The following is a 24,379-nucleotide window of genomic DNA, read 5'->3' as shown; positions in this document are numbered from 1 at the left end:
CCCAGGACCTCCCAGGCTTTATCAAGATACAAACTAGCATTTTAACTTGCCTTTTATACAGCTTACAATTGAAGCTAATTAGTGATGATTAATGAATTAACCAATGATAAACTTTTACCAATAAACAAACTTCATTTTAACTTCTTCGCCTATATTTTTAAAAGACTACTAAGCAGTACTAATCTGTTTTCATTAAATTTCCAAATATATATTATTCATTATAAACTTACTTTAAGCTAACATTGTATTATATTAAAAACCTTAGTTAAAATCCTAAGACAACTCCACATTTACAAAATATATACTAAAATATGTTGTTTAATACAAAACACACATAATCCATGGAAATGATTACATAAGTAATAAACAATACATAACAAATAAAATAGAATAGAAAAAATAAAAATAAAAATGTACCTATATGTTAGTGTGATGCACCTAACAGTTATACTACAATTTTGCTCTTCTCAACTTCAAGATACTATTTAAACTAATGGTTTCATTCAGCCCTGGGGGGTTAGAGGCATTTAATTTCAACTGCCACAGCAGCTCTCTATATTCCAGGGACGCTTCCCAATCCCCACCCCTTGGGTTATTTTTAACCTGCTCAAATACCAAAAATTTTAAATTCATAGATTTACAAACTAAAGAATGTTTGTAGAATGCATGTGTCTCCTTTTTCTTACTTACATCATAAAGATGTTCATATATTCTTTTGTTCAAATTTCTTTCCGTTTTGCCAACATAAAAACAAAAACAAACCTGGCAAAACCCAAGATACACTACTCCTTTCGTATTGCAATTAAAGTGACCTACCGTTCCTACATATGTCCCTCTAGACTTCAAAAATAACCCCCTACTATTGGCTATGTAGGGGCATTGTTTGCACGCTTTACATTTATATGTCCCCTGAAGTGATTGTGTTCTAACTCTACTGGCCGTACGCTCCCTTTCGAATATGTCTTTAAGATTCATATTCCTTCTTCTTATGAATTGAGGTCAACTACCAATAGTATTTTTAATATCCTCATTCATGGCCAAAATTGGCCAATATTTAACTATAATGTTCTCAACCATAAAGCTATCAACATTAAATGTGTGTACAAATGCCCCACTCTGCTTTACGCTGTTACTATTTGTAATAACCACCTCCTTTCTACGACTATCGCCTAATAGGGGAAAATACTGGTCTGTTCTTTTAGAAACAATGTCAGAAACTAAGGCATCAAATAATTGCATAGGGTATCCCCTCTCTTTGAACAATGTTCTCAGAAACAATACTTCCTCATTAAACAAACTATCTTCACTACACATTCTAGAAGCTCTTATCAGTTGTCCCTTAATAATTCCTTTCTTTTGAAAAAACGGGTGACAACTATCAAAATGGAGAAACATATTGGAGTAACTTTCTTTCCTGTAAATACTAGATTGAAAACAATTCTGCACATAATTTTTCTCCAATTTCACATCTAAATAGTGTAGTTGGTCTGTTTGGATGTTGTAAGTGAATCTCAAAAATTCCGTACTGGCACCAATGTACTCCATAAACTCATCAAACTCACTTCTATCACCCTTCCAAAGAATACATATGTCATCCAGGTAGCGCTGATAATGCAAAATAAACCTGGTCCATTTTGATTTAAATATGTATTCAGTCTCCCAAAAAACAAAACCACGTTAGCATAAGCTGAAGCACATGGGGTACCCATGGCAACTCCTCTTTTTTGTTTGAATAGTTCTCCATTGAAAAAAATGAAGTTATTGTTTAGGATAACTTCCATAAACTCTACCAAAAGCCCTGTAATATTGTTGCTAAGACTGGATGCAGTGACTAATAACTCATTAAACCACTTTAAACCAATGTCATGTGGAATGCTGGGAAATAATTCTATGACATCTATTGAAATCATGTATCGTGTCTCTGTAAAGAACTCTCTTTTAATACTCCTCAGAAATTCCCATGAATCCTTACACAAATACTTAAGTGTTGATACAAAATTTTTTAATGTTATGTCAACAAATTTCCCTAGCGATTCGGTAATACCCTTAGCTCCGGCTACAACAGGCCTAAACTGTAATGGATTTAATCCTTTATGGACTTTGGGTATTCCAAATAACACTGGTGTGAGTGCTTTCTGGACTAACAAGTAATTAAATAACTGCTCATTGATCACTCCTTGGAGGAGATGGTCTTCTAAGATATACTTGATTTTCGCATAAGCGATATTTCGTTCATTAATTGATACTCCACTGTACTGTTCAGTGTCATGTAATAATGCATATATGTTTGCTTCATAATCATGTTTATACATTAGAACAACTCCCCCCCCCCTTTGTCCGTTTTCATGACTCTTATACCTTCCTTACTCAGGGTATCAATTAGTGCAAAAGATTCTTCTAGGAGATTACTTTGATGCACCCCGTCCTTATTGTTTTGAATACCCCTAATCTCAGCTTCTACCATTTCTTCAAACACCCTTAATGAGGGGTGTAAAGGTGGGTTTAACGTACTGGAATGATGTAAAAGACTGGGTACATAATTCTTCCCTTTAAAATAAATGTTCAAATTCAACTGGCGTGTGAACAGTTTCAAATCTAACACAGTTTTAGTAATGTTAAGAGGTAATGGACGAGAGTGAGCATTTTAGTGCTATCAGAATTAAAAAAATTAACAAATTCCCTATACAAGCATACTTTGATTCACCCAACTGCCCAATTTCAATTTACTATCATTGATAGGATTCAGCTGCCAAGGTTCACCAAGGTAGGCTGGCATGATAAACTCAATAATATGGAAGCATTATGGATTACAAAACTGGGTGCTTTGTTCAAACCTGGGTTAAATGAATGTGGATAAAGCTATATGTTGCTACTATATATTTATACACTTATTGCTGTATTTTTTGGTTTGAACTGAGCTTATTAACCCTATTTTGCTGGGGACTAATGTGATCAATAATATGTAATATTATTACAATAATTTTTGTCATTATTTTCTGTTTTGAAGAAATGTTTATACTAAACAAAAATTGTTTTCTTTTTTTGGGTACATACCCCTTTAAATCATTCAGTATATAAGGAACATCAGTATGCATCACTTTAACTTTTTCTTTCTGCACTGAAGAAGGCCATTACATTGGCCGAAACCAGTTTGCAGTTTCTCTGTTTTTTTATTTCGTTTTTCAACATGCCACAATAAAGTAGTTTTTTTGCTTGCCTAAACCTTTGTGCTGGCTCATTTTGTGCGTTTTGACATTTTGGTTTGAGCCTTGCACTGGATCCACCTTGCGTGTCTTTTTTGGTTTGCTCCGTGTTTTATACCAAGCCATTAAACTCTTAAAAAATATGTCACGATAGCTCTATATATGTGAGCTATTTCATCTGTACTTGAGGCATGTGTATGTATTTGTGAACTGCGTATGCTGCCGCTGTTTTGTTACTTTAGCTTATCTGTACAGATGATGTTAAACTTCATGAAAGTTATGTGGAGCTTTTCTCCTCTGGCCTCTGCTGAAAATGGGATCATATCTAGTCAGACTTTCCAAGTCAATAAATAAGGAAATAAATAAATAACATACTGATGGCACCAATAATTTAAAGAAAGAGTATATACATCAGTGTTTTTCAGATGTAAAATAAACAACCTTGTGTTGTAGAATTTGCTACACAGTTCATTAAAGCCAACAGATTTTGCAATGCCTCTTTAGTAATGTGTTTATATTTTTAGTAACTTTTTTGTCACTCTCTGTTTTGCAAACATGTTGCTGAGTAGTACCCAGCATTCCCACTGGAAGAGTGAAGGTTGTTTGCTAGTTCTTGCTTAAATTTTTACCTAATTAGATGTCCAGATTTTTGTCTGGATGTACCTACTTTTCAAGGGCATGTGTTCTTGTTTTCAGTGTCTTCAGGTTGACAGGTATGATTGCATAAATTCCTACATTACGAGATGAATAGCTAGTAGACTCATGGACAGGACACTTGGCTAAAGTGGGTAAATCCATATCCAGTAAGTGGTCACTTACTAGTGGTCTGCCACAGGGCTCAGTACTAGGACCACTCTGGTTCAGAATATACTACCCTGAATTCAAGACAAATGTGGAGGGCCTCTGGATGTCAAAGGCTGTTGATGTCTGCAAGCTGGAGCCAATCACTGAATCCCCCACTGATGTATATGTCCTTCAGAAGGGTCTAGATCATGCCAGAACCATGGCCTAAAATTAAATGTAAAAGAAATGCATTAGCATACACTTTGGGAAGTCAAAAACCCAGCAAATTACAACATCAATAGAACACCCCTAAGATTAGACTCAGAGGTGAGAGGTTTAGGTACACAGAAAGATAGTAGCTTGAACTTTGACTGCCATTTGTCCACAGTGGTGAGGAAGTCTGTCTATGTGGCACAGCTTATAAGTAAAGGTGTGGCATCCAGATCTAAGAAAATTACAGTTTCACTGTACTCTGCCCTCATTAGACAAATAATCAAGTTAAATGTGCCATTTGGTATGCACTTGACTAGGCACTTATAGCAGCTGAAGTGACCTCAGAGGTTCCTCAAAAAGAAAATACAGGATGTAAACAACATGTCCTGTGCAAATAAACTAAAAGCCCTATTCCTTTACACTGTCTCCTACTGACTATTAAGGGGTGATCTATGCCATACCTACAAGGCACCACAAGTCCAGCCATGATGGAGCTGCTACACATCTGCAAATGAAACAGCATGAAGATCACCTGATCTAGGGATCTAAACTTATTCAGAGACTCAAACAAAACATGCTGGAGAGACGGATAGGTGTCTCAGAGATTGCCCCTTCATTTTAACAGGCTTTCTATTCACATTAAGCAGAACCCTTCCTTGGTCCTCTAAAAATGCAATTTGGATAAATGGATCGGGAATCACAAATTCACACCTGGGGTAATGTCTATGTCTCTTATGGACAGGGGAAATCTATAAGATACTCAAGACATAAGCAGATATATATGCTATCCTCTTATCCCTAGAGGCCATATATTGGGTAAACTTGAGTTATATTGGCTAAGCTTGTAAGGGCTCTTAATCCATTAGCTAGTAATCTCCTATGAACCTATTGGAGGTGTGGTATCTATTTTCTTTTATAACTGCATACAGGAGGGCCCTGTAAAGATTCATTGAGGAACACCGAACATCAGGCTGTGAATAAGCCAAAACAAAAAAAAAAAAAAAAAAAAAAAAAGAACACAACACTAACTGAAATTGAGAAAAAACGGCACACCAAACTAACAGAATCCAAATACCAGGAGGGAGCAGACGACAGTAGCACCAACAAGCAGCAACAAATTGTAAACCAAGCTCGATATTCTAATCTGAACGCAGGTTTATTAGCAAAATAAAAAGCGTTTTCGCTGCAGTTAAACCAAAGCAGCTTCTTCAGAAACTCATTAAAAAACCGCCAACTTTAACATTTAAAAACTTTTAAGGAGGTGTGTCAGCAGACATCACTTCCTGTAACAATGCTAAAAAATATTATTTAGCGTTAAACAACAAATTGCATCAAATAGTGTGTGTGTGTCTTCGCTCCAACAAATATTTCACATTATATTAAACATGTATATATGTAAAAAATAATATATGTAAACAAAAATCAAAACACATAAAATATATATATACAATATTAAAACATATTAAGACTACAATATATTTAATTTAATATTGAATATTTTAACCAATTTTCTAGGTGTAAAGGGTCCACTATATGTGGGGCATGTAATTGGTGTAATTTTGTTAGAGTGGGACTTTCCTTTTACATCAATGAAGTAAAATATGGGATTTACCATACTATCAATTGTAATACTAAATCAGTAGTCTATGGAGCGTTTTGCAATACGTGTCCTGCTTTTTATATTGGCAAGACGGATCGTAAGTTACGCCAATGTATTTACGAACACGTCTATGCCATTAGGACCAATAAACAGGACAACGCATTAGCTAAACATGTGCTCAATTTCCCAAACCACAAGTTTTCTTTCATAGGAATGGACCATATTCCCATGAGTATTAGAGGAGGACCATTCTCCTTATTGTTAGAACTTTGTGAACTGGAATGGCAAATTAAGCTTAATGCCTTCCATAGCCCTGGTTTAAATGACAATTGTAATATTTCAGTAGTCTTAAAAATGAGAAGTTACATTAAATAGTATATGTAAATAAGACTTGATGTCTTATTTTGTGAAATTTATGTCCCTCTGGTAGGTTTTGATTATAGAGTATTCAATATTAAATTAAACATATTGTAGTCTTAATGTGTTTTAATATTGTATATATATATTTTATGTATTTTGATTTTTGTTTACATACATTATTTTTTACATATATACATGTTTAATATAATGTGAAATATTTGTTGGAGCGAAGACACACACACGCTATTTGATGCAATTTGTTGTTTAACGCTAAATAATATTTTTTAGCGTTGTTACAGGAAGTGATGTCTGCTGACACACCTCCTTAAAAGTTTTTAAATGTTAAAGTTGGCGGTTTTTTAATGAGTTTCTGAAGAAGCTGCTTTGGTTTAACTGCAGCGAAAACGCTTTTTATTTTGCTAATAAACCTGCGTTTAGATTAGAATATCGAGCTTGGTTTACAATTTGTTGCTGCTTGTTGGTGCTACTGTCGTCTGCTCCCTCCTGGTATTTGGATGCTAACTGAAATTGGCTTTATCTAAAAGTACATACTTGGTAGCTACCTATAGTAAAAGTGTAACAATAAAAGTAAAGTGACTTGTGCATTTTTTTATTTGCATTCCTAGCTTTAATGTTGGAATCTCTTCACATCTTGCAAAACGGTTATCCTTACTTCAAATGTTCCATACTGTAAAGCAAGAAAAGTTCTCATACTAAAAAGTTGGTCTGAATGCGAGCAATTGAAGTAACTTACTATGCAATTCAATGAACTCTTAGGTGGAATATTAGTCCTGCAAATGAGAGATGTTACTGAACATGTGAAGGTAAAGGATTCACTTACTCTTCTATCTGCTACCTACGGATGCCTTCCTAGAGAATGAAAATCTATTACCAGAGCATAAGTAGAGATACAGAAAAATGTACAAAACTGCAGCTCAGTCAGTTATTTGCAATCTTATGTAGTGAAGTGAAATAGTAAAACTTGATAAGATGCACTTACATTTTTGGTCATTAGTAATTGCAGAAGTTGGGCGAGTCTGCCATAATGTTTCAGTCATATAACATAAACACGTTAAGTTGTTCTGAAACTGAAACTCATCCATCTGAAAAATGCAGCTGCCATCACACATGTTTTCGGTTCTTACTGGTTCACCATTTTGATACAGAATACAAAACCAGTATGTATACTTGCTGTTTTTGCTGGCGCAAACAAGTACTTTTTCACCTTCCTCCATATATATTTCTGGTTCATCTATTTGAGCTATTAAAAAAAGTGAGATTATTGAGGAAACAAAATTTGTTGGATGACATGCATACATGGATTAAACTGTATAGGAGTTCTAATTAATCTGTTCACACATACTAATTTTACAACATACTACTTTATCTTTCTTTCAATAAAAGACATAAATACTGTAAATATTTTGTGATCTGCAGAAAAATTTCTGTCTGATCTTTTTTAATGTACAAAATATATTTCTGAGAAATACTGTTATATCTTTGCATATCAGGAGGAGAAGTAGTCTGTCAGCTTACATCGGTAAGGTTATACACTATTAATACTTACTTGTAGGCTTGGGTTTGATTCCCTTAGCCTATATTTGTCCACTATGTGACTATGAGCAAGGCACTTAACCAGATAGCACTTGGCAGAAATTGTTTTACAGTCGTCAGTAATGTCCTGGACTTCCTGCCTCATAATTGCCTATAACACTGTAAAATCATGCGTTTCATACTTCTACATGACTGGAAATATATGAGCCATCAAACCTGTCAACAGTCTGCCTTATTTAATTCTTTTTTTTCATCACTGGACTAGACAGTCAAGAGGAGAAGGTAAACACTTGCAGCACACCACACTCATCACATAGTGCCTCAAAACCTACACCACCAAAACACAGACCTAGAAACACAAAACACATACCTACATGCATGGAGGCTCTCAATAAAAATCTGCCCAAGAAACAGGGACCTCCAAAGCAGAAACGCAAGCAACATCCACCCCCCCAACACAACTCAAATGACACAAAGCCCACAGACTCAGTGTGCCATGCAACCACAACCCATAAGGCATAACAACATACCCAACACTCTAGTCATAGGTGACTCTATAGTCAAGAACACTGATCTTCCACTCACCAGGCTAACAAGTAGAAAGTTACTGTCAGCTGCCTGTCAGGGCCAGGATCCACCACAAAACACATGCACTCAGGTCACTCCACAACAAGTACAAATATGACTCTGTCACTGTCCAGGTTGGTGTGAATGACCTGAGATTTACCTCCCTGGATACATGAAAAGAGACATGGAGGAGCTGTCCAATCTTGTAGTCCAGGCAGGGATGAACCTAGCCCTGAGTAGCATCCTATCATCACACAGAATGATACCACAGTATAAGGATAAAATGACTGACTTCAACAATTGGCTAAGCTTCTGGTGTCATTCTAAGGGAATCTGTCTGCCTGGAATGACATGACTGACAGACCACAATGCTTGGCCAGAGATGGCCTGCACCTGTCACCCTTGGGATTCCAGATACTGGCTAAGGTTCTTACCACCCCTATAGTGCCTTTTTTAGGCAAGGTTCAAATGACAAATTCACCACTGTAACAGGTACAAGCAAGCAAAATCTGAAGGTAATGCTACTCAATGCTAAAAGTCTAAACTTCAAAATGCACTTGCTCATGCACTCCTTGAAATGGAGAACATCAACATCTGTGCAGTGACAGAGACCTGGTTCAAGGCAACAGAGAGCACCCCTGCATTACCAGGCTATAATTCATACCACACCTTTCGGCCACCTAACCTGGACGGATACACTAAAGGCGGAGACATGTCCATATTCATTAAGGATAGCCACCCCTCCAGGCTATTTGCTCAGCATAATGTATCTGAGATTATCCAAGTGCAACTAACTCTGGGCAAGACCGCAATCCAAATTGTAGCTCGTTACAGATCCCCCATCTTGCCCCAGGATTCCCATTCCTCATTTCTTGATACACTGGAAAATATTAGAGTACAGCCTAACACCCTAATAATGGGAAATTTCAATTACCCCACCATTAACTGGGAAAACTACTTATGTACCATCTCTTTTGCTCAATTTTTCTGGAATTCATAAATTCCAGTGCCTTGGATTAACTTATCCACACTCCAACCAGGAGCAGCAATATCCTAGATTTGGTCATTACAAACATGGGCAACTGGTGTTCCACACCAAAGGTCAATTCTTCGTTGGTCAGATCCGACCACAAGCTAACCATCCTAGACATCCACATCCAGCTGCCACCCCCTATTAGGGAAACCACTGTAAAAAAAATTCTCCAAAGCCAACTTCATGCTTCTTAAGATAGAAGTGGCAAACTTCATGACACCCATTCTGACAGACAATAGAGGTATGACTGCTGAATCCTACACAAATGCACATTATAAGCACTTACACGAGTGTATGGATCATGCAATCCCTAACAGAACCAAGATGCTATCCTCCAAAAAAAGGAAACCCGTCTGGTGGCCCCCTGCCTTAAACAAACTCTACAACAGAAGAAAGAAACTGTTGCAAAAAAGAGTAAAATTCCATGATTGGAGAAACTCCCTGCTCAGCCTAAGTAAGAAGTTGAGATCCCTCATAAAATCCTCCAAAGCTAGTTACAAAAACAAAATTGCCACTGATTCTAAAGACAACCACAAAGCATTCTACAGCTATGTCAAGAATCTCAATCTGCTCTGGGTTACAGAACAATGGCACTAAAAATACAGAACCAACTGATATTGCCAACATCCTGGCAGATAGGTTCAGTGCTAACTTTACCCCCCCCCTCACCCCCTAAAGGGCCCATCTCTATACCGAAAGAATGCAAAGTTCCTGTAATCATGGCTGCACAGGTAAAAAAAGCTAGGAACTCAGCATCCATGGGACCTGACAACATCCCAGGCTGCGTTCTACATGAACTGACACCCCACCTAAGTACCATGTTCAGTCATAGCCTCACCTCAGGCTTTGTGCCCACTGAATGGTGCACAGCGACAGTTATCCTACTCCACAAAGGGGGAGCCACCACGGACCCTGGGAACAAGGGACCCTGACAAGCCTGGTCTGCAAGGCTATGGAACATAACATCATGGAATGTATATACAATGTCATTAGTAATCTCCAAACTCTGGACCCCACTCAGTTTGGGTTTGTTAATGGCAGATCATGTCTCCAAAACCTGAAAGACTTCTTTGAAGTGGTCACCAAAGCCATAGATGAGGGTAAGGAGGTTCACACAGCCTATCTAGATCTCGTCAAGACTTTCAACACCATCCCCCACTCTGGAATTCTAGATAAACTCACTAAACCAGGTATAGATCCCTGTGTCACAAGGTGGGTTGTCAACTGGTGAGGGGATGGGCCGTCATAAATTCTTACCAGGAATATTGTCCACAACCCTCTTGGACATGGGCAGTCATTATTAAGTTCAATCCTGGGTGTCAACTAGAGTTTCTATTGTATTACATTGGGATAAAATGGCTAGGCTTGAAACAACCTGTGGGTCGATAGCCTAGTAAACTCCTATGATCCTAAGATCACTATGGTTCAATCAGTTTGTCGAGATGTTTAAAGTTCATAGTGTGTCATTCACAGTACACTGCACCTGTAACTTCCAAATCTTTACAATCACATCTAAAAATTAGATCATTCAAATCTAGACTAACAGGTACACCCAAATTTTACTTAAATGCCAAACACAACCTTTATCTCTACCAGCATTAAGATCATGCTCTTTTAATCAAGCAATCACAACATTTAAATAACTATTGCATTAAATAATAATAATAATAATAATAATAATAATAATAATAATAATAATAATAATGCCATCAGTACAAGTTATAAAGGATCCAAATGTAATGTAGTCAGAACATTTTGTTGAACAGACAATAGCTGAGGTCATAAATGGAAGAACACTGTATTATTCTATCACTTTCTGTTACCTGATATTTTCACTAAATATACCATAAGCCTGCCTTTCCTCTCACTTCATATTAAAATTCCTGTTTGTATTATACTAATTTACCTTTAATTTCTTTATAAACTGGCTACAATTTTTCTAACTATTAAATCATTGTCACATAACTTGCATCTATTCTTAACCAATATATTCATATTATGTCTATCTAGTTATAATTATTTAAACTGTAATGTTTTTTATTTATTTATTTAACTTTAAATACTGTAAAAATATTGTTATTAAAATGTTTTGTAATAATTTGGAGCTTTTCTTCCCAGGCCTCTGCTGTAAATGGACTCCTTCCCAGTTGGATTTTCCTGGTAATCAAGATATTAAATAAAATGGGTTCTATCATGAAACTGTAAGAAACTCCCATTTGAAACTGTGCGCAATCAGAATAATATGCATTAATTCTAACTCTTTTTTTCCCTCCTGTAACCAATTCTTTATCCAAAGGATAACATACAACTTTATTAAAAGTTAATACATATTATTAGTAATAACATGTGGTGATTAATGCCAGACTTTTGGTAGATGTAAATAGGCCACCACTGTACTAATACCTATATACCAACCAATGCTAGCAGGGCTATGAAAACTGAGTTTGTAAGTATAGATTTGTTCTTTATAAAACCATGTTGCAAGATGTCCATAATTGTTTCCTTAAGTCATTATATACAACTGCATCGTAACACAAACAATGATGTCAAGCCGTCACAGTACCTAAGACACACATTAGAAGCAAAAGACCTGAGGCCTGTTGCTTATAGTGATTATATATAACTGACTAGAGACATTTCTCAAAGCTTTTGCCAATTAATGGAGTCAAACTACTGGGTATTTAATTAGTCACCTTCTGAACTGGGAAACTAAAGCAGAAGACAATCATTTATAAAAAAATGTTGCAACAGTATTTGAAATATTCTCATTAAACAAAAAGCAAAAACATCTATGAATATCATCTGGACATGAATCCTTTATTTTGGACAATGATTTCAGCACTAAGTCATCACTAAAAAAGTGGGCATTGCTGGGCATCTGCTATAACAGGATCAGCATCACTGTCTGTGGCTCCATACATAAAATAGATAAAGTGCAATTTAAACACATCTGCTAACTTAATCTTAACATTTATCACAATATCTTTTAAAGCAACAAGCCCATTATTATTAATTGTTCCTTTAACCCGATTAATGTAGGTAAAAAAAAAAATTCTTGTTAGATCTCAAGGCATCAAATTACTTTCATAATTTATATTAGCCAGCCTAAGTGGTCATTCTAACCTTTTACTAATTAGACTGTATGTTCATGTTGCACTCAGGGTGTCACACTTCATCCAAAATTAAAAGTTTTCATTTTCTTTTTCAACATACTAGAGTGGGAAATATCTCCTATTTCTCTTTTTCATAGAAATCCCACAACTATAAACATGCTGACAATAAATATTATCAAAAGCATTTGTGATCTAAGATGTCTCAGATAAATTGTTCAAAGTGAAATCCAAAGAATTCTATTTATTCCAGTTCTAAAAAGTTTTGTATCAAAAAATAAAGTTAGTAATGCTGTCAATATACATAATTCCTAACCAAATTAAAAATTCAAAAGTGATATGATCTGATCTTTCTAATGAAGTTATAGTTTTATATTCATTAAAATTGTTGGTATGTTTCTAATTAATAATTCAAGAACTGAAATTTGTGTAGCATAAAAATCAGGTAAGTTGCACTAAATATTTAAATGAAATCAAATCATAAAAATTCTTCCTCAAACATTGTTGAATACGAATACATCTTTATATTTTATATTAGCAAAATTGAAATCTCCCAATATAATTAGATTGTCATAATTCATATTTTTATCTAATTCTTCTGGGAAACAACAGCTAGTCAATAGACTATAAATTAGGATGTTTATAACAAATTAGCAACCTCAAATGCTGTTTCTATAAGTCCTTGTAAACTCAAAGTATCTCAAACTGTTGATCCTCTATCAACAATCTAGAAACTACTTTGCTACTTACATATATTGCCAACCCACCCCCTCTTCTGGTTTCCTTTAAACAGTCGTATAGTTTATATCCTGATCAATTCGCTCTATTATAATTCCATGTTTCCGTGTTTACAAGCACTTCATAATTCATGTCAGGAGACTGTAGCCAAAGTTCCTATGTTTTATTATTTAAATGCCTTGCAGTCACATAATATAACTTAATGCCCCTTTGCAGAAAATACTTTTTTCTATTGTTGCCTGTTTATGAAAAATAAATAATCTTTAGAACCAGTAGCAATTAATTTGCATTTTTGCCACTTTGTTCTTACCAACCTCCGCAATACTTACTACTTATTTGAAATGCCTTATTTGATGAGATCCCGTATTTGTACTGTAATTGGACATCTGTTTAACCTTTTTTGTATAAACGCTTTATTGTGTTTCTTATATTTTACTTTAATCCTGTTAATTTTTTACTTGCATAATTTGTACTGTGAAGTTTTTTTTACTTCCATAATTTGTACTGTGGAGTTTTTTTTACTTCCATAATTTGTACTGTGAAGTTTTTTTTTTACTTGCATAATTTGTGCTGTGGAGCTTTTCTCCCTGGGCTTCAACTGAAAAAGGGCACAAACTCAACCTATCTCGGTCAACAATTGTCAAATACATAAGCAAATAAATAATAAAGAAACCACATCTTCTAAACTGTTTTGTCAGTGTTTTTCTGTACAAATGTAGGCTTTAATTTGAGAAAATCTAAAGAAGAATTGATGAGAACTGATATTCTGATGATTGAATCTCATCTAAAATCTAAAGAAAAATCTTGTTTAAAAAAAATCTTAGAACGCTGTTTCAATTTACACTTTACCCTTCAATAAAAAAGAACTCAATAAAATAAATGTATAATTTAACATATTTTATGTCAAGAATTATAGAGCTAATCTTTTCCAAGGTAGCTATAACAAGTTTTGTAAAACTGGGTGCCATAGGAACTTCTATTGCATGCCACTATTCTGCTGAAAGTAATGAACAAAATAGTCATCCTCTGGTGTAATTTCTAATCATCTACAAATTACAAGGATGTCATTAGTAGAAAATTCAAGATTACCCCAGAAATCTCTCTCAACATTTCAACACAAACATCTTGTGTGGAGTCAACACATATATATATATATATATATATATGTATATATATATAAATATATATATATATATATATATATATATATATATATATATGTATATATGTATATATATATATATATATATATATATATATATATATATATATATATATATATTGAGAAGCTGCTGTAACATTAGCCCACCTGTACCCCCATGTAGAAGACAGGCCACCCACACCCACAAAACATACCCTTGAAATTGAAGGCATATTGTGGGTGCAAACTTACAAATTGATCCAACTGTAATTTCCTATGGAAAGCAGTAATTATCATTCTGATCCTCACTCTGTGTGTGTGTGTGGTGGGAACCTGTCGGGCAAGGAAAGTAACTCTGTACTATGTAGAGAAGCCTCACTGACAATTAGATTCAGTAACCAGTAACCATGATGCTTTGCCAGAGATGGTCTGCACCTGTCACCCCTGGGATTCAGGTTACTGGCTAAAGCTCTTGCCACCCCTATAGTGACTTTTTTTAGGCAAGGTTCAAAGGACAAAAGCACCACCATAACAGATACAAGCATGCAAAATCTAAAGGTAATGCTACTCAATGCTAGAAGTCTAAAGCTCAAAATGCACTCTCTCGAAGTACTCCTAAATATGGAGAACATCGATATCTGTGCAGTAACTGAGACCTGGTCCAAGGCTCCAGAGAGCACCTTTGCAATACCCGGTTACAACTCTTATCACTCTTTTTGGCCACAAAACCAAGACCGAAACACTAAAGGTGGAAGAGTGTCCATATTCACCAAGGATATTCACACCTCCAGGCTAGTTGCCCAACACAATGCATTTGAAATTCTCAAGGTGCAACACTAGATACGACTGCAATCCAAATTGTAGCTTGTTACAGATCCCCCACCATGCCCCAAGATTCTCACTACACCTTTCTAAACATACTGGAAAACATTAAGACACAACCAAACACCCTAAAACTGGGTGATTTCAACTACCCTGCCATTAACTGGGAAAACTACTCGGGTACCAACTTCTTTTCCCAATGGTTCTTGGAATTCATAAATTCCAACGCCCTGGATCAACTAATCCATTGTCCCACCAGGGGCTCCAATACCCTAGACCTGGTCATTACCAACATGGGAGGGAGATGCTCCAAATCAGTGTGGTCACCCCCTCATTGGTCAGGTCTAACCATAAGCAAATCACCCTTGACATCCACATCCCACCCCCACCCCCCCAGTAAGGAAACTTCCTTAAAAAAACTTCTTCAAAGCCAACTTCATGCTACTGAAGTCAGAAGCAACAAACATCATGACACCCATGCATACAGGATCTGAAAGTTCGATTGCAGAATCCTACACTAAGGCACTGTATGAGCACATCCACTCGTGTATTAATCGTGCCATCCCAAATAGAACCAAGATGCTCTCCTCCTAAAAAAGGAAGCCAGTCTGGTGGTCCGCTGCTATAAACAAACTATACAACACAAGGAAGAAACTATTGCAGAAAAGAGGAAAATCCCAGGATGCAAAAAACTCCCTCACCAGCCTCAGTAAGAAGCTGAGATCCCTCATAAAATACCCAAAAGCTAGTTACGAAAATAAAATTGCCAAAGATTCCAAAGACAACTACAAGGCATTCTATAGTTATGTCAAGAATCTAAATGGCAATGCTCAGATCTGCTCTGAGCTTCAACAGAAAGGCATTAAATATACTGATCCCAAGGATATTGCCAATATCCTGGTAGATTGATTTAGTGCCATCTTCACCCCCCCCTCTCACCCCCTATAGGGCCCATCTCAATACCAAAAGATTGCCAAATTCCAGTAATCATGTCCCACAGGTAGAAACCGCACTCTCCAAAGCTAAGAATACAGCATCCATGGGACCAGATGACATCCCAGGCTGTGTACTACATGAACTACAAAATGAACTGGTACCTCACCTAAGTGTCATGTTTAATCATAGCCTCACCTCAGGCTTCGTGCCCACTGAGTGGCGCACAGCTACAGTTATCCCACTCCACAAGGAGGGATCCACCATGGATCCCGGGAACTACAGTCCCATCAGTCTGATGAGCCTGATCTGCAAGGGCATGGAACTTATAAACAAAGACATTGGCAACCTTCAAAAACTGGACCCCACCCAGTTTGGGTTTGTGAAGGGCCAATCTTGTCTCTTGAACCTGATTGATTTCTTTGAATCAGTCTCCAGAGCTGTGGACGAGGGTAAGGCTGTCCACACAGCCTATCTGGACCTTGCCAAGGCCTTTGACACTATCCTCCACTCTGGAATCATAGATAAACTTACTAAGCTGGGCATAAATCCCTACATCACTAGATGGGTTGCCAACTGGCTTACTGACAGAACCCAGACTGTAAAAGTAGCCGACTCAATATCCAGCTCCAGACAAGTGACAAGTGGACTACCTCAGGGTTCAGTCCTGGGACCACTCTTGTTTGGCATCTACTTCTCTGAAGAACAGGCCAACACTAAGGGACTCTGGCTAACAAAGTTCGCAGATGACTGAAAACTGGGAGCCATTATTGAATCCCCAAATGATGTGGATATTCTACAAAAGGGCCTTACAAAAACAGATGCCTGGTGCCAGAGCCATGGGCTCAAGCTTAATGCCAAGAAATGTATAGTTATCCCCTTTGGAAAATAAACATGTACCCATGAATTACCACATAGGTGGCAGTACACTAAATATTGAAAGTGTGATGAGAGACTTAGGGACACAGGTGGACAGTGGTCTCACTTTCGATAACCACATTATCACAAGAGTCAGGAAATCCTTCTATGTGGCACACCTCATCACTAAGGGCTTTTCATCCAGAAAAGAGGTCATTGTCCCACTGTACTCATCCGTCATTAGATCCATTATATAATATAATGCCCCATTTGGTATGTACCTCTCAAGACATCTGCAACAACTGGAAAGGCCACAGAAATACCTCACTAAAAGAATCACAAGCCTAAAGCAGATGCCCTATGCTGAACGCCTTAAAAAACTCCAGCTATAATATGTTGCATATAGTCTGCTCAGAGGCGATCTTTGCTTAACATACAAGGCCATGTCAAACCCAGAGCTGTTGGACATGCTACGCTTAAAGAAATCCCCATCCCTCAGAGCCACATGCTCCAGGGATCTAAACCTTGTCATCACAATAAAGAAAACATGCTGGAGGGATAGGTTCCTGACCCAGAGACTCCCCAGACTCTGGAATAGACTGCCTATACATGTCAAGCAGAGCACCTCCTTGGCTCTCTTCAAAAGGAACCTTGACGATTGGATGGGAGAAAGGTAATTCACCCCAGGGATCACGTCAGTTGCCCTACTAGACAGGGGTCCAGGGAAGTAAATAGTGTGGGAAGAAATAGCCAGGAAATTGTTATGGCTAGGCTTGTATAGGCCATAGGGCCGATAACCTAGTACCAACCTATGAACCTTTGAACCTATGAACCATACTAATCACTGAGTTATTTTGCCATTGCAGCTGTTCACTAAATAGTGAGGTATTACACTTCTGTAACATCTTACTAATCAATGAGTTATTACTCTCCTGTATTACCTTACTACACATTGAATTATTTATTTGCTTAACATTTGTTTACTGGGAAAGTCAGACTTTGAATAAAGCCACTTTTAAGTAGAGAAACACTTCAGATCCATGTCTTTGTACCATGGGAGAAAACCAGAGCACCTGGAGATAGCCCACACAAACACAGGGAGGACATGCCGAGAATCAAACTGGAGAACCTCTTGCTGTGAGGTGACAACGCTAACACTGCACCACTGCACTGTCCTATTACACTATTCTAGCACCTTATTAAACACTGAGTCATTACACCACCTTACTACCATAGAGAAATAACACTACTGTAGTACCTAACACTGATTTGCTACACTACTGGGAACCATAATAAACATTGAACTATTATAGTATAGTAACACTTTAGTGAATGAACACAGAGTTATTGCTGTATGCTAGCACACTACTTAACCTGGTGTAATTACACTACTGTAGCACTTTACTAAGCATTAAGTTATTACACTTTGAGGCACCTTACTTAACACTGAGTTAGTACACTACTTGAAAGCCTTACTGAAAACTATATTTTTACACTTTGTAGCACTTTATAAACACTGAGTTGTTACACTGCTTAGTTGTCACACTATTGTAGCAACTTAGCAGAAATATTGAGTTATTAGAGTAAGCCTGCACTTTGCTAAAGACTGAGTTTTTATCATGCAGTAGGGTGTTACTAAACATCAGCATTGGTGTAGACAGATTCAGTGGGAGGGTTGCAGATTATGTCTGTGTTGCTTCAGCTTGTTAGGAGTGTCATTTATAAAGCTGAACACCACTTCTGACATGCTTTAGCACAGTAAGAACATGTGTGGGCTCACTTATAATTTACTGTTGTGCAGCTTGTCTCCCAATGTCAAATGTCAGCTATAACAGTATAGAATGTAATTTATGGTGTACTGTATTTTTTGTATATTTTTTTTGTATACTTTCTTGTATATGTTTTGTATAATCTCTATATGTGGAGTTTTTCTCCATGCGCCTCCACTGAAAATAGGTGTTGTCCCTGTCAAGGTTAGCAAATGTAAAACAAAATAAGATAAAATAAATGTCTCAAATGAAAATGATTTATGCCCACTCAAATTTCACTGGTTAATAAAATGTAGATAAATATACTTATGATGTGTCCAGAAGTGTCCAGAATATAGGCAGCAAAAAGATACATATTTGGTCCTCCAGTCATATATATGGATTCTCTTCATCATCTCGAAATACTGAAATCTCAAATTTCAGTATCTCGAGACCATAGAGTCGAATCCACATAACACCAAAAGCTCAAAACCGTGAAATTTGAAATACCGAACACACAGCACACACACCAGACCACACATGCACCACAACACCCACATAAAAAAAAAAAAAAACACACACATCCACAAACCTACACCACAAATAAGGAATTGATTATATGTCCTGCTGATAAAGGGGGAGCTACAGTTGTATTGGTTAGGTCCTTCTATAATAACAAGATGATGGCTATGCTCCATGATTACAAAACCTATATAGTTATTGATCAATAGAGAGTGAATCGGACGATCAAAGATATAAATAATGTTTTGTTTGAGCTTCTTAATCATAGCAAAACAAATCCCTTGAGGGACTCCTATGGATACCGATAGTAGGTGGGACCAGGGGTGGCCCGTGCTATAGGACTGCAGGACTGCAGCCCTCCCACCTAGAAAACAAATAAAAATAAAACTAAGAAACAAACACCATAATTCCTGGAAGTACTCTGCAGATGCATGCTCTAGATACACGGGAACACTCTCAGACTGCTTTCTCAGCAGTCTAGATAGGGGGAAAGGCATCTCAGCCCCAAGATGCCCAGCAATCTGTGTGGGGTCTGCATCTTCTCCCTGTGTTTGTGTGGATTTGCTTTTGTGTCCTCCCATGTTACAAAGACATGTGTCTGCATTATTTCTCCTTGGGCCTCTGCTGAAAATAGTTTTTTTGGCCCAAGTCAGACTGTCCTGGTTAACAAATGTTAAATAAAATTGACAGGCATTTGAATTTCAGACTTCAGGTTTCTGAATGTTTAATTACTTAAATATTTTATGGTGCACTGGTAGCATTGTTGCCTCACAGCTACAGGTTCTCTGGTTTGATTCTTGCTGTGGTGCCTTCTGTGTGTAGTCTGCATCTCCTCCCTGTGTTTGTGTGGGTTTGCTCTGGTGTCCTGCCATTTTACAAAGACATGTGTCTGCAGTATTTCTCCCTGGGCCTCTGCTGAAAATTGTTTTTGTTCCATTAGACTTTCCTGGTTAACAAATGTTAAATAAGTAAAATTGACAGCCATTTGAATTTCAGACTTCATATTCTTCAAAAATACATAGTAACACAAAACCTTTTATTCTAGCTTATAAGATGAATATTTGAAATTTGTCCCCATTTTTGGGACTGTATTCCCCCATTATTGGCTTTGTCTGGGTTTTTTGTGCTAAGGTTGACAGCTATGGCAAGAACTGAATTTACTGAATATGTTTGAGGGCTGTATTCCCTCATTACTGGGTTTATCCAGGTGTTTTGTGCTAAGAGGTTGACAGCTATGGTAAGAAATGAATTCACAAAATGACAGCCATTTAAGTTCCAGTCTTCCTCTCTTTCACAAAGCAACTGTTTGATGTAGTGGTATGTTGCTCTGACTGTTTTGCACAGGGACCTTGGCAGTAAAATGTATGGTGGTAACATAGAATTTTATTCTAGCAACTTTCCAAGATTAAATAAGCAATGTTTGATGTGTCCCTGGTTTTTGGGCTTTTACCCCCCCTAAATAAATGTTGGCTTTTTCCAGATTTCTTGTGCTGCGAAGTTGAGATGCAGTTCAGTATTGAGCAGATTTTACAAGGAGCTGAGAGCTGCAGGGGAAGAGAAGTTTAGTGCTGCTTATGCTGAGTCTGCTTGCATTGTTAATAGCACAACAGGTTGTATATTTGCTTTTGATGCAGAAGGCTATGGGTTTTACTCCCACAAGGGGTGGATGCTGCCGTACTGAGAATGTCCTCTTTGGCGAAAATACTAACAATGAACCTGTTATCAGTTTGCCATCCATTTCCTATTGCAATGTTGTTGTTTGTCTTTTTGGCTTTTCGCAGTTAGGGGTCACCACAGCAGAACTCTGGTCCACTAATGATTTGCAGTAGATTTTTATGGTGCCGAGTTGCCAGCCTGACGCCCAACCTTCAGCGAAGGCACACCCATTCACACATGTCTTTCGCAGGCCCTCGACCACGGGGAGGACATGCAGACTCCACACAGAAGGCACTCCAGGTGAGAATCAAATAGGAGAACCTTTTGCTGTGAGGCAACAACACTACCACTGTACCACTGCGGCTTGCCATTTCATATTGCAATATTACTAGCTTATCATTTTTTTTTATGTAATATAGGCAATTTATTCCTCAGGGGCAACAGACACTTTATTTTTTGATGAAACCATGAAATATAAAGGTGTTTGCTAACAGCAACCTCTTCATTAGTTACAGATTTCTTTAATGTAGAATTATTTAGATGACTTTTACTACTTCAGAGATTGTGCATGTTTACTGATAATGGTGGACTGTAGAAGTTTGAGTAGACTTTTATGATGGAAATGTTCTGAACTGGGCAGTTTTGTTATTATTTATGCATACATTTTGTTTCATTGTTTACTGGAAAAATGTTCTGAATTGGGCAGTTTTGTCATTATTGGTGCATGCATTTTGTTTCATTGTTTACTGGAAAATGTTCAAAACAATACATTTAAAATGCCCTCTAACAACTGTACTGTATTGTACAAGGAATATAATTTAGTATGATCAGGAAGGTGTATCAAAGAGCACATGTATGTTTCATGTGCAAGGGGCCTATTATTTGAAAACAGCCCAAAGTTAATCTTTATCTGCCACTAGCAACATTTTTTTTCTTTGAATGTGGGTTTCAATGCTGTTTCAATGAATGTGAGTTTCAAGGGCAGAGAAGTTTTAATGCTAAGTCTGTTTTCATTGTGAGACTGCATTACTTTGTTTAGCAGATGTCTTAGTGTCTGTACTGTAAAATGCAAAATAAAACTTTCAAATGAAGTCCAAATCATTATAGAAGTAAAGCAGTACGCACATATAGTGTTTATGGTAAATGGGGTGAAATAGCCAAGTAATGGTTCATTGGAATGGCTGCAGGGGGGAAGTCTCCATTCGACCATGATTTTGTGAGGGGGGGGGTGGCAAACTCAGAGACAGCCCCGGCTGAACTATAACTCCCAACTGTCCAGACTTTCACAGAATGAATACATTTTTCCTTCTTATTTTTGGTTTGTTCCTCATAAAATTTGTGGCTTTCTGGCAAATCATTTAGGAATTTAGTCACTAAATAATGACAGGCACTGCGTTTCAGATTTCATAACCTTCAGAAAAATGCATGCCAAAGTAATACCTGTTATTCTATCAGCTGTCTCAGTTTATACAATAGCAATTTTTAGTACTGTTTATATGTTCCCCCAATATATTTGGCCTTGGCCAGATTTATTGCATTAACAGGTTGAGAGGTACATGCAAATAAATTGCTTATTGCTTTATAGAATTAGGCATAGCCAAACCTCTCAACTGTCCCCGAGTTTGGCTCAACATTTTGCTCTTCCCCTAATAATCCCTCCACAAAATAACAATTTTGGAAGAAAACATGGAGGGTTTACAATTAAGAAATAACTGTAATAATCAGAGTTATAGATTATTTTTATTTCAGAAATGCATGTAGATTCTTTTATTTTGTCAGCTGCTCAAGTTAGCAGTACTAATATTAAAAATGTGTCCCTTCTTTGACAGGTTCCCAGCTGTATTGTGTGGCTATTGTATATTTTACATCACATTTTTGGTCCATTTTTCATAAAATTGTGTTTTTTTGGCATATTAGTGGCAAATCATTAAAGACTGAAGTTAGAAAATAATGACAGACATGAGTTTCAGATTTCATACCCTTCAGAAAATTCATACTAATGCAAGACCTACTATTCTAATATCTTTTTAGGTTTATAAGAGCAATATTTAAAAATTGTCCTTATTTTTTGGGCCTTTGTCCCACTTCTCTGCATGGCTTTGTTCAGATTTCTTGCTCTGAGGTTGAGAGGTATGACAAATGTGTTAGGGCCATCACAGTCAGCCAGAGACATTTCAAATTGTGACATACTTGCTGCACCCCACTCCCCCATGTAGTGACTCTGGATGTGTCTAAGCAAGGCAAGGAGTAGTTATGCAGTGTAAATGTGCAGAGTATCCCCCCATCCAAGGTAGACACAAGTACTACAGTGGCTTTTCATCTGTCCTTGATTTTGCAGAATGGTCTGGTTTCTGTCATATTTTTGTACTGTTGATTTATGCTTATTACTGAGAAAGTGCATGTTGCTCTGTGTAAGTAGCAATGCTTTAATGACCATCAGGTAAGCTTATCTGAGATTGTAAGATGCAAGTAAGCATTAATAAGAATAGTGTTAAAGAATTGCCAACACTGAAAGCCTTTCTGTTGTTGCCATGCAGAGAATACTTACATAACTAGATAATGTATAAGCCTTGGGTATTGAAATGCATATGATAGTATTTGTAATAAAGGACAGGATTATGTTATTTTAAGAAACTCATTACACTTGTTGGAGACTTCCAGTCACCTCTACAGGCTTTACCCATAAACTAAACAGAATGCCAATCTATCATGTGTGGTTTGTAACCTGTACAGTAATCCTTTAAGCAATGTATCTTGAGCTTGTTTCTTGTTTGCTTTTCAGTTTTTACTTTGATCATGTTTTCCCCATGAAACAAGTAGATAGTTGTCAGGCAGCAGGTCTTTTTTGGATAAGAAACATTTTTACAAGTGGGGGCATCACAAAGATTGCTACTTTCAGCATGTTACTTGGTACTTTAATACAGCTGAATATAAATTATAATTAGAACTGCAGTGCAAGGAGAAGTGGTTTGAGTTGAGTGCTGCTTGTTTTTCTTATACTTGATTTTGACTGGCATTCCAATAATGTATTTAAAAAGTAATTTATGTTTTCATGCCTCACAACCTTTTTGTTTCCATCTAGATATTAAGTAAGCTGTCATGCAGCCAATGCACTGAAATATTTTTTTTTCTTCTACACTTCATTTTGTCTTGATTGGACTCTCATAATGATGGTTTGGCACCCAGGGCAGAGTATTTAATTAAAGTTAGTTTTTGTGGTTTTGAGCATAGCTCCTCCCCTTTCTAGTTGGCCGCACCCTGTCTCCTGCAGCTCCCCTTTGATTTGAAGTCACCAGACGCCACTGGGTGGGACAGCTGGTCTTGCCAAAGAATTGCTTGTTGATGGTCTTATAAGTAGCTAGTGAACCATGATATAGAGGAAGAGCTAAATTTTAGGTCAGACAGAGTTTCAAGAAAAAAACTGTGGTTTACCATGTTAACGGCTTTTGACAAGTCTAAGAATATGGAAGATACAAATAGTCCCTTGTTTCTATGGTGGTTAACTATATCAGTAAATGATGATAGTGCTATGGGAGGG

At 37.0% G+C, this 24,379-nt stretch overlaps 1 protein-coding gene across 1 annotated transcript in view; it reads right to left on the bottom strand.

Moving 5' to 3' along the window:
- Positions 1 to 24,379, bottom strand: part of LOC122808787 — a 735,783-nt gene that overhangs the window by 224,866 nt on the left and 486,538 nt on the right. Inside the window, exon 6 of the mRNA XM_044079826.1 lies at positions 7,160 to 7,420. Within this exon, the coding sequence (XP_043935761.1) occupies positions 7,160 to 7,420 (261 nt within the window). The remainder of the gene's footprint in view (positions 1 to 7,159; positions 7,421 to 24,379) is intronic.

Source organism: Protopterus annectens, chromosome 1.part1 (assembly GCF_019279795.1).
Source record: "Protopterus annectens isolate FY-2018-M chromosome 1.part1, PAN1.0, whole genome shotgun sequence".
Taxonomy (NCBI): Eukaryota; Metazoa; Chordata; order Ceratodontiformes; family Protopteridae; genus Protopterus; species Protopterus annectens.
The sequence above is the reverse complement of the archived record's forward strand: the minus strand, read 5'-3'. Positions and strand labels throughout refer to the sequence as shown.